This window comes from Alexandromys fortis, unplaced genomic scaffold, assembly GCF_014885135.2.
Source record: "Alexandromys fortis isolate MF-2015 unplaced genomic scaffold, M_Fortis_MF-2015_v1.1 scaffold_14, whole genome shotgun sequence".
NCBI classification, from domain to species: Eukaryota; Metazoa; Chordata; class Mammalia; order Rodentia; family Cricetidae; genus Alexandromys; species Alexandromys fortis.
The window spans coordinates 20,034,275-20,051,076 of record NW_026067910.1 but is presented as its reverse complement, the minus strand read 5'-3'; the positions used below and the strand labels follow the sequence as shown (position 1 = coordinate 20,051,076).

General features: G+C 35.3%; 1 protein-coding gene across 3 annotated transcripts in view; it reads right to left on the bottom strand.

The window, feature by feature from the left end:
- Window positions 1-16,802, bottom strand: part of Ankrd28 (ankyrin repeat domain 28) — a 141,146-nt gene that overhangs the window by 21,066 nt on the left and 103,278 nt on the right. For all 3 annotated transcript variants that reach the window (XM_050138015.1, XM_050138016.1, XM_050138014.1), the window contains exons 8-14: window positions 16,344-16,556; window positions 10,221-10,299; window positions 8,309-8,423; window positions 6,924-7,006; window positions 5,269-5,332; window positions 3,696-3,764; window positions 1,354-1,494 (exon numbers count right to left, since the gene is read on the bottom strand). In XM_050138015.1, the coding sequence (XP_049993972.1) occupies window positions 1,354-1,494; window positions 3,696-3,764; window positions 5,269-5,332; window positions 6,924-7,006; window positions 8,309-8,423; window positions 10,221-10,299; window positions 16,344-16,556 (764 nt within the window). The remainder of the gene's footprint in view (window positions 1-1,353; window positions 1,495-3,695; window positions 3,765-5,268; window positions 5,333-6,923; window positions 7,007-8,308; window positions 8,424-10,220; window positions 10,300-16,343; window positions 16,557-16,802) is intronic.

Below are 16,802 nucleotides of genomic sequence, written 5' to 3'. Positions count from 1 at the left end.
GGGAACCCAGGCTCTCATGCTTGCACAGCAAACTGTTCTTACCTACAAACCCATCTCCCCAGCTTCTAACTCTTATTCCCTTAATGTTGAGCAGGCTAAAACCACTTAGGCCTCTCAGTAATTACTCTCACAAAATACTATCAATGTTAGAAACAGCATCTTTTCAAGTAAGAATTGCCTGGTAATGTGAGTTCAACTGTTGGATCCCCAAGTAGAAGGAAAGTGGACTCCTGAAAATTATCTTGACTTAAATGTGTGTACTGTAGCATGTGTACATACATTATAATATACATTCACAATAATAATAAATAATAAAACATGCACACACACATTTGGGTATGGTTATGTGTGTCATAGGAGGTATGTGGAAGTCAGAAGACAACCCTGGGTGTCAGCCCTAATTTCTACCATTAGACAGGTTTCTTGTGGTTTGAGGCTATGTATCTCAGTCTAGTTGGCTAGGGAACTTTCAGGGATTATCTGAATCCCACAGCAAGGTACAAGTGTTAGAATTTCAGCTGTCTACTACTAATCTGGATTTACATAGGTTCTGAGGTCCTCAACCTAATGAGGTCAAAGTGCTTTATTTACTAAGTCATCTCCCCAGCCTGAATTATACACATTTTGAAAAGGATTTAAAAAGTGAAAAACAAAAGCTTCTGTGTTGACTGTAACTTCCCAGAACTATGTTTCTAGCATTGCTCCCTAGGAATAACTGTTCCTCCTAACATTTTCAATCTTCACTGACTCTGACACACGAGGGATACTAGAAACACTGAAGATATAGTTTGCTGTCTTCACTGGATTTCAGTCTAAGAAGAAAAATTTTATACTGAGGCACTACAAATGGATCTGGTAACGGGATTTCTTTTGCCAGTTTATATATCACTTATCCTTTTCTTCTCACCCACCACTCTTGATCAACATTTACTCGGTCTGCTATCTAACAACAGTCAAGCAAAATGTACCCACTATATGTCAGTCTCAGCACTCAGGAGGCAGAGGCAAGCAAGTCTCTGAGTTTAAGATCAGCCTGGTCTACAGAGTGAGTTCCACGACAGTCAGGGCTACACAGAGAAACCTTGTAATGAAAAACAAAAAACAAACACTGCTTTGCAGGAAGAATAAGACCATCCTCTACCAGATTTTTCAACTAAAGGCCAGATGCTTGGGAGAAAGCAACAGCTAGGATTTAATAGTAATTATGAAATGTCTTCATTTTTCAAACTGTGGACTCAGGGAATGGCAATAAAAATATAAATAGGCAACAAACATTTGCAGTAAAACGGTCCCCATATGAAGATGCCAATTCATAGAAATAACAATCTTCTTCTCCTTCCACATGATACTTACTTGCCATCTGTGTCTGACGTGGCTGCATAGTGCAGGGGTGTGCAGCCTCTTTCATCAAGGTCATTCACACTTGCTCCTGATCCCACAAGAGCAAACAGGCACTGGTAATTGCAGTTGGCAGCAGCATAGTGCAGTGGAGATCTTTTGTGATCAAGTAACACAGGAAATACAGAAGCCAAGAACACACATTTGTAAACATAAGCACAGCTGGCCTTTGTTCTACACATTTAGTTACACACATCCCAAGTCAATTACAACCTCTACATTCTGCTTAGAAACCTGAAATCTTTCATTTTAATAAAGTTTGCCTTACACTAATAAAAATGCCCCAGAGTCCATGTCTTGAGTAGAAAAAGTGAAGAAGAAAAACACAGACACAAACAAGAGTGGTCATCATCAACTCCACATAGGCCTCAGCAGTAACACCAGAGTTCTCAAGCATAAGCTAGGTGCAGGCTTACAGACTAACTTCCTATTCAGAGAAGCTAATGTGTTGTTTCAATCTCTAAAGTTATGAATAATCATAACTAATTTCTCTCTGATTACTAAAATCACACAGAATTCTATTAAACATAAAATAACTATTTCAAGATGATAGATCTAAGATGATTTTATGATTTCATTAACAGAAAAAAATTATGGTAACTTCATTTCAGAGTTCTTCACAGTGTATTCTTTCCCTCTAATACATTTATAAAGAAATGATACCAAAATATTACTTTGCTTTATTGGATATTACACTATTTTCGATTTATTAGTTTGAGACAGGGTCTCACTATGTAGCCCTGACTGGCCTAAATTCATACAGATCTATTTCCCAATGCTGGACTCAAAAGCAAGTGCTATGATTCCCAGCTATTACAGAGATTTTTAAAATGGCGTTAATACTGGAAATACAGTTTTCAACCTCATATTAGAATATGATATGCTTCAAAAATTCTCTTTACTATTTGTTGTATGGAATTTAAAAATTACTACAAATAAAAAAATAGCTTTAAACTTAATTCTGCGGGCCATTTGTTCTTTCTATTAGTGCATTTATTCTTCCAAATATTAAGGGGTCAAACAGCACTTAGTTTTCTTCTATTTATTTACTTCCTACCATACACAATTCTTCCTTTTTCTTCTGCATTGGCACTCTTACAAGAAACTAATACAAACCTACACATCTCCTTCCTGTCACAAGTCTTTTGTAGTTTTTACCTGCTGACACATATTGCTTATGCTACCACCAACATCTTTCAAACAAATTCAAACTGCATTTAATTCTTTCCTGAATGGTTTTAATGTACTTTGTGTGTCTAATCCTGCTACACATAGGAGTAGATAATAAAAGCTTCAACTGCTACTACTACAAATGCTGGTAACAACAAAGCTAGAAATGAGACTTTGTCCTTTTATAGCTGTTTTCCTGCAGACTGTATTCAGTGGGTTGTATGGATGTGTATAAGAGAAAAATCACACACATATTTGTAACCTATTTTTTCCTTTTAGTAGTGGTAAGTAGGTATAGGAAGTAGAAACTTTCACAAAAGATGACTTGGAAAAATTCTAGGTACTATGAATTTTGTAAAGGCACTCTGGTACCATGTAGTTTTAAGTTTCTATGCCAAAATTATAGGAAGAGGACAATTACTATCAAGAAGGGTAGGGAGCTAGAGAGACAGCTCAGCAGTTAAGAGCAATGGCTACATTCCCAGAGGACCTTGGTTCAGTGTTCATAATGATCTCTAACTCTGGCACCAGGGGATTTGATGTTTCCTCTTTTGGCTTCCATGAACACACAATCAGGTAAAACACCTACACACATAAAATAAAAAAATTCTTTAAAAGGTGGGTGGGTGGGGGACGACGACAGAGGCTAGGACTGTAAGGGGAACCCAATTAAAAGACTGGAGCTGCCGGGCAGTGGTGGCAAATAGCTTTAAGCCTTTAATCCCAGCACTCAGCACTGGAGCAGAGACAGGAGGATCTCTGTGAGTTCAAGGCCAGCCTGGTCTATAAAATCTAGTTCCAGGATAGACTCCAAGGCTACACAGACAGACAAACAAAAAAAGCTGGGGCTGAGAACAAACACTTAGAACCCACTGACTTAGCTAGCTGGTGTACACATGTGCTCTTTTTCTTTTCCTTTTGGTAGTGCTATGGATCAAATGCAATCCTGTGTACTTGGAAAGATAAGTCACAACCCCAGGTCTGCTTCAGAGTCTAGTAATCATACCTACAACTCCAAAGATGCTGTGTGACACATCAATGTAAATCTTAGAGGTCAGTTAAAGGCCCAGGAAGCCATTAAGTAAGCAAATTTAACCTGGCTTTAAATGAGTCATATAACTGATTACCTCCCAAATTTATCCTTTTTGTTGAAGTCTGCACCAGTATTCAACAGAAGGTTTAGGCACTCCAAATTTCTAATCAGGGAAAAAAAAAGTTTGAAAGTATAATTATCAGTGATTTTATAATAAAAATGGTAGGCTTAAATAAGCATAACTGAATGATAATTACATTTTATGAAGAATAAAACATTAAAATTTATTATATTTAGCACTTTAAAAAGTTATGTGCATATACTGGCACAAAGGAAATAAGTGAACTATATTTCTGTAGAAAAGGAAGATCACTTTCTAAACAACTCTAAGAGATTTGTAGGAAACCAACACTTATATTTAAATGTCTTAAATTCAAGGAGTTTAAAAATAATTAAAATGTACTAAAAACAAACAACAAAAATTCCTTATACCCTTAAAGCACATAATAGTAAATTAATCTCCCCCACTCTCCTATATTTTCATTGTTTATTTAGGTGAACCTTAGTTAAAATTGTAGGACCTGCTTACATAATTTATTATTATAACTTAATTTTTATAAACCTGAACAACTTTGTATATTACAATGGAAACCATGCCGGTTAACGTCCGTAGACAAGTTACACACAGATTAGGTTTTAACTGAAATGTCCTCTGGTGACCTTAGAAGAACAAGGGAGTGAGTCACGTATGCTCTCAATTCATCTTTATAACTTAGACTTGCATGGTGGCATTCTTGGTTCAGCACACTTGTTCTTTGAAATAACAGGGAAATATTAAGAAATTATCATTAGAAATAAAATGCCCACAAAATGTCCTTTGTGGTATTAAATGGCTTAACACAAATCTAACTTATCAGAAGCAGTAAGATAACAGAATGTTTTCAGAGACCAAGACCTCTGGTCATTCAATGGAACTAATTGACTAGCTTTCCCTACAGTGTTTCTTAAAACTTAATCCAAACAAGGAGGGTGTTGTGTGCCTATAATTCCGACACTTCAGAGGCTGAGGTTGGAGACTTGGCTATACAGCAAGATTCTGTCTCAAAAATAGGGGGACACACACACATACACCCTAAACTAAAATAATATAAATAAAATTTAGTCTAAAATATTCTAATCACATTCCTTCTGAGCCAAGACATAACTATATCATCAACATTTTTTCTCTGAGGATACAATTTTTAAAGTACCATTTACAGTGGAGTACACAGTATTATTTAGAACACTAAACAACACTTTTAATATTTTGAATGTTCTCATCATTTCATGAACATCTTTACTTATATAGGGATTATTTTCTCTTTCTTTTGTAGGTTTGTTCTTTCTGACTTAACACTCATGACTTAGTTGAAATAAGGCCAACAGGCGATGGCGGGGGGAGGGGGTAACTTTTGCTGCCCTGGACTGTCTTTTGTTAAACTCCAGGTATGTTTCAGTTTCTATTATGGGGGGACTCAGAACTAATAAAGAGGAACAAAGAGATAGATAGCCTTCATGACTGGTATCTGTCTCTCGAGATTTCTGGAATGAACCCAGATGCTCTTGGGATGCTAAGTGTATAACCTAATACTGACTTCATAAAAGAAATAAAAATACTATTAACATACCCTCCAGCTGCAGCTGCATGTAGACAGGTCCTGCCAAAATCATCTGGGGTATCTATGTCAAATCCTGTAAGAATGAATACATATCTTCTCTCATATAATATCACAGATGTATTACTTTGCATTAAGATAGTATTATCAAAAAATATATCATTGTTCTTTTCAATCTTAAGCAAACATATATTCATTCACTCATTTATTTAGCATATATTCTTAACAAGTATAAAAATATATAAAGAAAAAGACTAGTAATGTACAATATTACAAAAAATTTCCACTAAAAGTTTGGTAATTTTACAAGCGCTATATTGCTTGTCTGAAAGGCTATATATGCCAGGAATGATGGCTCACACCTTCAGTCTCATAGTCCCAGTCACACAGAAGACTAAGGCAGGAGGATCACTACTCTGAGTCTTGACTAGCCTTGGCAACATGGTATAAAACCTGTTACAAGCAAGCAAGCAAACCACTATAATCTCTAAAAGGCTATAGGGAGCAATGGGGATAATAGTAAGCAAGAAAAAGAAATAACAGACACAAACAGAACCCTTAAGATTATGAAACGCAAAATGCTAGTCATTAAAGATTTTGTTGGGTAATTCTATAGAAATTGTATGAGTAATAACTAATATACCATATTATGCTGATGGAATTTCTATTATAGGAATTAAAGATATTCCACAATGGATGAAATTTATGGTTATATACCCACATGAACATATTATAAATATAGAACTGTATACATTAAATAAGTGAATTTAGGAGTGTATTATACACAAATATCTCAATAAAGCATTTTAATCAGACATGATGGTACACACCTGTCATCTGAACACTTGGGAAGCAGAAACAGGAGAATTGCAAATTCAAGGTCAGCCTGGGCTTTACACACTCTCCACTCATCATCTCCCTCCCTTCCAAAATAAAAAGGCATGTACTTTGTTCCATGTGGCTATTATTAATACTGAGAAGAGATTTTAATGTTCCTTTTTACGAAAGTGAAATGGACAGTTTCATATGAATACATGTTGATCCAGACTTAAATAAAACAACCACAATAATGAAGTTACTCAAATAAAAATGTATTGTACATACATCCCAACAAGCAGAGCCCCCAAACCTCAGAAGAGTATCTGTCTCACTCTATAATATTTTCACTGAAATCTCATTAATTTATTTCAGTAAACATGAGTGTTAATATTTAACTTTCTTATATTCTGAGAAATAGAAAGTAATTTAAAAACAAATCCTAAACAGTATTTATTGCACTTAATAACAATCATAGTTTGCAGTAATCCGAAAAAAAAAAAAATCCATGCCGACTACCGTTATAGCATTTTAAACTAAGTATTAACAATAAATAAATAATTTCATGAGCCTATAAGATTATGACTTTTAACACTCAAAATGAAGACCCAAACCAATGAAACATGCCAATTAAGGTATACTGCTTCTAGAACAAGTTAAATAGGGCAAGTTAAGAGACTACCATCACTAGATAGAAGCTGCTCTATAGACTTCACACCCCATGTCTCCAACTAACAAAAAGAATCAACTATAAGAATAAAGCATTTCTCAGAGCTGATAACTGTGAAGGGTGAGAGAGAACGTGTGAGCAAGCACACACAAACAAACTGGTCTGAGAAGGTTCCACTTACCTGAAGAAAGAAGTTTTCTGCAGCAGTCTGAAAAACCACTTAAGGCTGCCAAATGGAGTGGGAACATTCCATGTATACCACGCCTTAAATTAATAGGACAGAAACTTCATTAAACACATGAAAATACAATAATATAAATATATTTATTATAAAAAAATTTACTTAAGTAAAAATTAGGTGAAAAGAAATCTCTTAATACTTTGGAGAAAGTCTGGTCAGTCATTGAAAAGGGGTAAAACTAACTACCCAGCTATATTAGTACTAGCACCATAATACCATAATAGACTATTTTATTTTTTGGTTTTGCAAGACAGGGTTTCTCTGTTTAGGCCTGACTGTCCTCGAACTCACAGAGATCTGCCTGCCCCTGTCTCCCTCAAGTGCTGGGATTAAAGGTGTGTAACAGCATCAATCACCAAGACTCATGGTGTACTTTTGAGGTCTATATTCTAATGTCAAATGCTTAGCAGCACCTTTGGGTTATGTTATTGATACTTTTCTCCCCAACCAAAATATTTCCAGGTATTTGCTCATGAAGCAAAACTTCTTCCCCATCTCACTTCACAATTTAAAATCATTTCTGCAAGGTGCTGGGCTCAAGAATGTTCATCTCAGTCATTTTATAATAGTAAAAATTTGAAAGCAATTTGATTGCAAGTAAGGAGAAGATTGTATGTATCCTTATACAATAAAATTAAATCCCGTAAAGTAAACCCAAGTTGTATAAACAGATCTGAAAAACCTAAAGTCTATATATCAGCAAACACGTATATTTTAAATTGAAAAAAATGTACACAGCATATCATCTATAATACATAAAAAGTTTACAATTTGTTCATTAATACATATAAGTGACATAAAAATTAGAAATACCAATATAATTATGGTTTTGACTTTCATAGTATATAAAATCATGTATATTATAAAAATGTACAGGGCAACTTAAATAGGATGGGGCTGGGGGACAGGGACCCCCTTGTATCACCAACTAGGGACTCCCTGGGCTCTGCACAGCACAGTCTGAAATCACTGTCTATAGATGGTCCAAGAAAAGCATTTGGTGTGTACACTTTTTATAACTTCTAGACTGAAAAGTAAAAGGATCATAAAGTTAAGTTTCTTATCAAAACCATGTATTATTTATGCTGGAGAAAAAATGAACAGAAATATAAAAATATGCCACACTGGCTACTCAAAATTATATATAAAACATATAAGATATACCAGTGTCAGGATAAAAGGTAAGAAGAAAGCAAACAAAGAAGCCAGTGACTACATTGTTGAAGACAAAATGCACACTCCCACTTGAAATCTCTACAAAACTCTGCACACTTGCTTCTGTGCTTCCCCAGACAGCAATTACCAGCTCTGTAAGTACTGCTTACTTTGCAGTGTCAGCACCACTTGTAATAAGAGTGTTGATTAGCAGCTCGTGGCCATACCGGGCTGCTATATGCAAAGGGGTGTTTCCATTCTTATCTTCACAGTCAATTACAGCTCCTATGATAAAGGACATAGTGTCAGACACTAGATTATATAGAGATTGGTCAACACTGTAAAATGCAACGTAATAAAATGATGCTTAAGTATAAACTAATGGATATAGCAATTCTAATTAATTTCATTTAAAGCATATTTACTTGGGGTTATCAACTGCAAATTTAAAACAGTTTTGTAAACTGAGAATAGGACTTAAACATATTTTAAACTAGTAGAAAGAGTTCTAGGGTGCAATGAGTCTAAAGACCACTATGTAAACATACTGCTTTAGAGCAGTACTTAAGAGCTATCCCATGTTTCATAAAGTCGACTGCTCATACACAGTACTCTACAAATCATGATCATCGTTATTGTTATTTCCCCTTGCAGAACTCTAGGAACAAAAAACAAAGGGGTTCTTGAGATGGCTCAGTGGGCCAAATGCCTGCTATTAAACATGAGTAACAGAATTCATGTAAAGTTGGGTATGGTAGCACCCATCTGTAAGTCAAACGCCCAAATGATGAGTTAGGAGGTAGGAATAAAAGAATCCCCGGAAGGGAAGCCCATGCAAGAGACAGCAGTCTGCAGCTAACATCATAAAATTCTATCTTAAACAAGGTAGAAGGGAAGGATTAACATCTGTAGCTGTCCTCTGATCCCTACATGTCCACTATAGCATCTGTATGCCTTTCTTTCACTCTCTTTCTCAAACACATTAACCAATATATACACATAAAAGATTGTGTTGTTGTTTTTCTGTTTTGTTTTTTTCGAGACAGGGCTTCTCTGTGTAGCTTCGGAGTCCATCCTGGAACTTAATCTGTAGTCTGGGCTGGCCTCAAACTCACAGAAATCTGCCTGTCTCTTCTTCCTGAGTGCTGGGATTAAAAGTGTACATCACCACCACCCAATAGAACTTTTTTTTTATTTTAAATGCCAACAAGCGGCTGGAGAAATGGCTAATTGGTTAAGAGTGTAGGATATTCTTCCCAAAGAGCTGGGTTCACTTCCCAGCACCAATATCAAAGTTTACAACTGTCTGTAATGAGAGTCCCAGAGAACCTGACCCCTTCTTCTGGTCACCATGTGCATCACATACATGTGGTGCAGAGACAGACAACCAGGCAAATATTCATGTACATAAAATAAAAAGAAACAAAATCTTATAGAGATCAATAAAACCTTTAATAAAAATTATATATTAAGAACTATTAACAAACACTCCTTTAGAACATGGTCTAAGAAACAGATTTACATTAATAGCCATAAAAAAATACTAAAAAGTTTAATTTACCTAGAAATAATTCAAACATAAGAGAATAAAGTGCAGAGATGAAACTAAAACCTTAAAAGGAGCTCATTTCAAAGCATTCAGACAGGAAAAAATGAAAAAATAAAACAAAGCACATATTAAAAATATACATAAAAAGGCGGTTTTCCAATTAGCAATAATGAAAAAGAAAAAGGTTGACCTTAATTGCTATAGAAATAGAATTCATAACTGGGCAAGGTGGTGTTATGTGGTAAGAGGATTATGAATTCAAGGTCGCCAAAACTACCCAGGGAGACTTCTCCCTTCCTATCTACTCAAAAGAGAAGAAATAAAATTAATAATTCAGAAGAACAGCAGTAACTATGAATGATATATATTCATGGTATTTTAGCCTCTACTGATTTTTAAGAGATTAAAACAAAATTTTAACAGTATATACACTGCTATGGCAATTCCACAGTGCCATTCACTATGTAGATTAAAAATAAAAACCAAAAAACTACATTGAAGAAATAAAAGAAACAAACAGAAATACTTTTTACCACTCTGGATAATGGTTTGTGATCTGGAGAATCTACCATGGAGAGCAGTCATGTGTAGTGGGGTTTTCCCATCTTTGCTCTGAAATAATAACAAAAAATTGTTTACTATACTGTACCAGGATGTGCATTCTTCAGTCATACTTTAGATACCTTCTTATGTAAATTTTATAAATGTTACTCAAGAATTACATTTTCCAGAGGTTAAACCACATTTTCAAAGTATGAATTGAATTGGCTTTTTCATTTTAATGTAAATCAAATAAAAAACACACAAAACTCCCATAATTACTATTTATACAAATCCTGTATGGCACTGTAGAGTATAATCTTAGCATTCCTATTTCTTCAGGTCAGAAAATTAAAACACAGGATATTAAATGATTCAACCAAGTGCACCATAACCTCAAGTGGTAGAGTCACAATGGGCTTCCCAAGTTTAACATTCAAACTTTCACCTTGCACCAATGCTTTCCTTTAATGAAACCCAGAACCCTCTCATCTTTAGTCACTATTAGTCATTTAAAAAACCAATGTCTTAATTTGTTTATAATTACTTGTAATCAATATTGTTAGCTATTTTTTGAACTGTTTAAGATAATCAGGTTGGCTGGCTGTACATTTCTATTTTAGAAGAATTTCTAATTTAGAAGAAATTCAAAATGAGAAAAACAATGTCTGACTGATGTGATATTTTCTTCCTAGTTAAATGATATCTTTTCATGTCTAAAATCTTGTGGTGAGTTAAACTATACAAAGGAAAGAACCTGTTTTGCACTCTAATCCTTTAGTACCTACAATGCAGTATGCCTTCTATACATATACTGTAACAAATGTTCCAAGTTTATATTAACTCTGTAAAACCTTTCCTGCTATATGAACACAAATAGTTATCGAAGTGTTTGATTTTGTTTTGGGAGAGGAATTTTATGTTACCTAAAATTCACTACATACCCCAGAATGTTTTTGAACTTGTTATTCTTCCATCTCAGCCTCCCAAGAGCTTGGATTATAGGAATGCACTACAATACCCAGCTTATTTTGTTAATTTTATGATTATTTTGAAGCATAAACCATCTAGTAACCTTGAGGGATTTCTAATAATCTGGAGGCACTGGAAGAAAGGATGAGAAAGTATGTACACATGGAGACTCCAGAACCACAGCAACATCAATAAATCTTAGCTCTGACTCTCCTAACAAGAACTGGGACAAGTGTCCTAACTTTCTTGAGTCTTTACTTCCTCAACTGAAAATGAGGATAATATTATCTATATCTTAGGTATGCTGCCAAGTCAAAATATAACAACCTCTGTAAACCACTTGCATATCACCTATAACTTGTTATTTTATTCCTTTAATTAGGAAGACAAAAAGGCACAAAGCTATTTCACAGAAGCATTCTGGTTTCATGTTTTCAAAAATGTTCACTATGTGGCAAATTTCAACTCAGTGTTGATATTTTACAGCCATTTTTTTTGGAGACAAAAAATAAAGAAAATATAATGTAAAATGTAAACAGCATTCATAATACAGTGAAATTAGAAAGATATGACTTCCATTTTTAAGTATTATAAACATATTTTAGGTAAAATTTGAAATAGTCCTTATATGCCAGTCATTTAATCCTCACAACCCTATGATAAAGATACTATTATTTTCAGGCCAGTGAGTTGGCCTGCTGGGAAAAGGACCTTCCTGCCAAGTCTGATGAGTTTGCTCTCTGGACATGTATGAAGGAAGGAGAGAACCTAATCCTGCAAGTTGTCCTTTAACCTCCACATGCAGGAACGCACATGTACATACCTTAAGTGCATACATATAACAAAATTTATATAAAAATATAAAATTATTTGTTTTATAAGTGAGGAAATATACAGTTTAAGATTAAAGAATTCCACTTTGTCTTCTAACAAGATAAGCTTATACAAAACATTAACTAGAATATTTTTTCTTTCTACATACTGATTATAGAAAGTATTATAAATATACAAGGAAAAAGAGATTAAGATTAGCAGTTGAAAAATACAGCTTAATACTAGTAAGAGAGCACATTTCTCTAAATTGGAGAAAAACATGGAGATTCTTTTAGTGTAGGATGAATAATAAAAACGCAGAGCCATATACTGTGGTTCAACCTGAAGATCAGAAAAGCAAAACAGTCAATAACTAGAGAGACCTTTTACCTTTACGCAATCTTCAGACCAAAAGGGCAAGCTCCTGTTTTCCAAAATCCTCAAACTCCAGTGAGTTCCTGTCTCTTCCCCTTTATATTTCTCTCTCTCCCCAGCCATATGACTCCTATCTTCACCTCCCTAGTGCTGGGATTAAAAGTGTGTGCCTCTCATACACTGAGATTAAAGATGAGAACCACCATCACCTGGATCTGTTTCTGGGTAGATCTTTTGTAGCCCACGGTGGCCTTAAACTCACAGAGATCCACCTGCCTTTGTCTCCTGAGTCCTGAGATTAAAGGTGTGTGCTACCACTCCCTGACTTGTATGGCTGACTATGGTGGATGCTTTGCCCTCTGATCTTTAGGCAAGGTTTATTTATTAAAACACAAATAATATACTAATGTATTTCCCCTTTTTTGTCTAAAATAAAAAGGCTCTAACTAATATAAGAAAAACTATGCACAATAAGTACAATATATATATATAAAATATAAGGCAATAAATACATCAACAATGTCTAGTCCATTTGTATTTGACAAATTCAGGGGAAATACTACATTATCTATGCCATCTTGGTGAGTCCAAATGGATCAAAGACCTCAACATAAAGCTAGCCACACTTAACCTCATAGAAAAGAAAATGGGGAAAACACTTGAACGCATTGGCACAGAAGACCAATTCCTAAATATAACCCCAGCAGCACAGACACTGAGAGAAACAATTAATAAATGGGACCTCCTGAAACTGAGAAGCTTCTGTAAAGCAAAGGACGCGATCAGCAAAACAAAACGACAGCCTACAGAATGGGAAAAGATCTTCACTAACCCCACATCAGACAGAGGTCTAATCTCCAAAATATACAAAGAACTCAAGAAATTGGACACCAAAAGATCACATAATCCAATATAAAAAGGGAGTACATACCTAAACAGAGAACTCTCAACAGAGGAATCTATAATGGCTGAAAGATATTTAAGGAAATCCTCAACATCCTTAGTCATCAGAGAAATGCAAATCAAAACAACTCTGAGATTCTGTCTTATACCCGTAAGAATGGCCAAGATCAAAACACTGATGACAACTTATGCTGGAGAGGTGTGGGTGAAAGGGAACACTTCTGCATTGCTCGTGGGAATGCAAGCTGGTACAGCCCCTTTGGATGTCAGTGTGGTGATTTCTCAGAAAATTAGGAAACAACTTTCCTCAAGACCCAGTAATACCATTTTTGGGTATATATCCAAAGGATGCTCAATTGTGCCACAAGGACATGTGCTCAACAATATTCATAGCAGCTTTGTTTGTCATACCAGAACCTGGAAATATCCTAAATGCCCCTCAACTGAAGAATGGATAAGGAAAAGGTGGTACATTTACACAATGGAGTACTACAAAGCAGAAAAAAAATAATGACATCTTGAATTTTGCAGGAATATGGATGGAGTTGGAAAACATATTTTGAGTGAGGTAACCCAGACACAGAAAGACAATTATCACATATACTCACTCATAGGTGGTTTTTAAACATAAAGCAAAGAAAGCCAGCCTACAAACCACAATCCCAGAGAACTTAGACAACAATGAGGATACTAAGAAAGACTTATAGAACTCTAATCTACATGGGAAGTAGAAAGTAGAAAAAGACAAGATCTCCTGAGTAAATTGGGAGCATGGAGACCTTGGGGGAGGGTTGAAAGGGGGAGGAAAGAGGGAGGGGGGAGCAGAGAAAAATGTAGAGCTAAATAAATATCAATAAACAAAACTGAAAAAAAAGAGTAAAGACAGAGCTAAAATGAGAGATAGAATTGAGAAAGCAGAGAATGTAACACTGTAACATCCCAAGAGAAGGCAAGTGTGAGAATAAAGAAGGAATCCAAGAGAACAGGTGTGAATGTGTCATTTTTTTCCTAAGAAAAAAAAAATCCCTCAGATAGAAAAAGGTTTTAACTTCATAATGCTGTGAAATTTTTCTTTTAACCCTGCCTATAGCCAGAAGCTGGCTCTTCTTAGGCTGTCATAGACTTGAGGATTGAAAACATACATATACATGCATACACGTATGTTTTCTTTTTAACTGAGACAGGATATTGCTATATACCTCACAGTGGCCTCAAAATCACCATCCCTTAGCTCCCAAGTGTTAGGATTATAGTGTGCGTCATTATACTTATCTTTAAATGTATAAATTTTGCACATGTTTTTGTGTCCAAATGAATGTGAATGTGTATGCATGGAAGCCAATGAACAACACATGTTTGTTCCTCAAGCGCCACCCACTTTGTTTTTTAAGAGAGGGATTATCATTGGCCTAGAGTCCCCAGGCCTGCTAGCTGAGTATTTCTACAGTCCCTAGAGGTGAATTCTTTAAAAAGATAGCCTAGAGGCTTGAGAGATGGCTCAGCAACTATGTGCTCCGGTGGTCCCAGTTTGACTCCCAGCAACCACATGGTGACTCACAATTGTAATTCCAGTTCCAGGGGATCTGACTCCCACTCCTGGCCTCCATGGGTCCAAGGCGTATATGCAAACAAAATATCCATATACATAAAAAGAAATTAAAAAGGACAGCTTAGCCTGAAGTGTAATAGAGGCTCTTAAGTGATACTTTCTGGTCTTCCTTCCTTGAGTGTGAAGTAAATAAAATTGTCTCAGTTGAAAGAGAAGAGAATGAACTAACTCCCATTAGACTCAATGGTGCTTCACTTCTCTTGTGTTGGTTAGTATTCTCAGTTAGGAAAGGCAGTGTTCATGTACATTTATGTTCAGAAGGAGCTAAAATTCTCCATAAACATTATTTTTAAGCTTATAAATTTCTACTAATCCTACAAGATTCAAATTTGATTGATTGTGGTTTTCTTCATAACACAAGATAGGGTTTATCAGGTACTTTAAGTGATAAACTGATGAATGAATACAGGAAGAAACAGTGAAAAATCATCTTTAACAATGTAAAACAATTATATACTATGAAATAATAATGCTTGAAATATTGGTTACTGATGTTTCTCACAGAATTACACAGTGAAAATAAATTTATTTTGAGTCCTGAATTTTAACATATTTCTAAAATGCTTACTCCTGAAAGCAATTATGAACAAATACCCAAACGACTATTCTTTATGTGTAAAAAGATAACATTTTCATCCTAACACTATGAAAAATTTTATAACAAAAATTTCAGAAATGAGAACAATTTCAAAACAGTACTACAGCATGAATATCCACATACATATCTGAATTCTATCACCAACATTTAACTCCATATTTTTAATCACATTATCGATACAATTATTTGATGCTTTAGCGTTAGTCACAGCTGTCATCACAATGTGACAATCAGGGTGTATCATTCAATATTCAACACCTTCTAACACGAAGTTATTGTTTCCTTCTAACAGGAAGCTGACACATTACGAAGCGCACTAGTCTTAAGAACCCTGGTGCTATTTCACAAGTGCGTATCTACATTACACAATGCCTTCCAAGAACAAAGCAGCACTGTTACCCTGTAAGGTCTCCTCATGCCCCTTGCCCAGACGATCCTTCCTTCCCATGGGCAACAACTGATCTGTTATGTTCCCTCTGACTATAAATTCTGGAACTCCAAATAAGCAGAATTCCATCTGTTCTAGAATCTTGCATAGATGGAAAATGTATTAAATTCTTTATCTGATTCAGCATAGTATTTTAGAGATTTATCCATGTTCTTTTATTGGAGGGGGTAGTAGTAGAGACAGGGTCTCACTGTGTAGTTCTGCTTGCCTCAACTCAGAGATCCATCTACCTCTACCTCCAGAGATCTTGATTAAAGGTGTGCGCCACCATGTCTGGCCTTATTCATGTTCTTAAGTTTAGCAGAATGTCTTTTTAATTCTGGATGGTCTGTGTTATGAATATTGTTTTAGACAGTTAACTAAGTACCAAAAGTGTGGACTCTAATTTTCTTTCATACCTTCATATTGACATCGGCCCCATTGCTAACCAGGAGTTCTAAACACAGTGCTCCATGTGTTGATGCAGCAGCAAAGTGCAAAGGTGTGAAACCTTTTTCATTCTTCTGATTTACATTAGCACCACAGTCTATGAGCTCGTTCACAACAACATCTTGTCCATTATAACAGGCTACATGAAGAGGTGTGTTTCCATAGGCATTTGGTTCGTTCATCTATAGGAAAAAATGTGAATGTTAAGTAGTTCTTTCATTACTACTATAAGCTATTTTAAATTATTAGTTAAAGAAAAAGGGATAAATACAAAGGTGAGGTGTTAAGGTTCTTTTAACATAATAAACACAACAGTAAACAATTTAGTGTTCAATGGGTTACATACACTTAGAGAATGTACTTCACACATACAATGTTTAATTCCTCCACAAGAGTTATTTTAAAAACAACATATTTTCAAGTCTTTG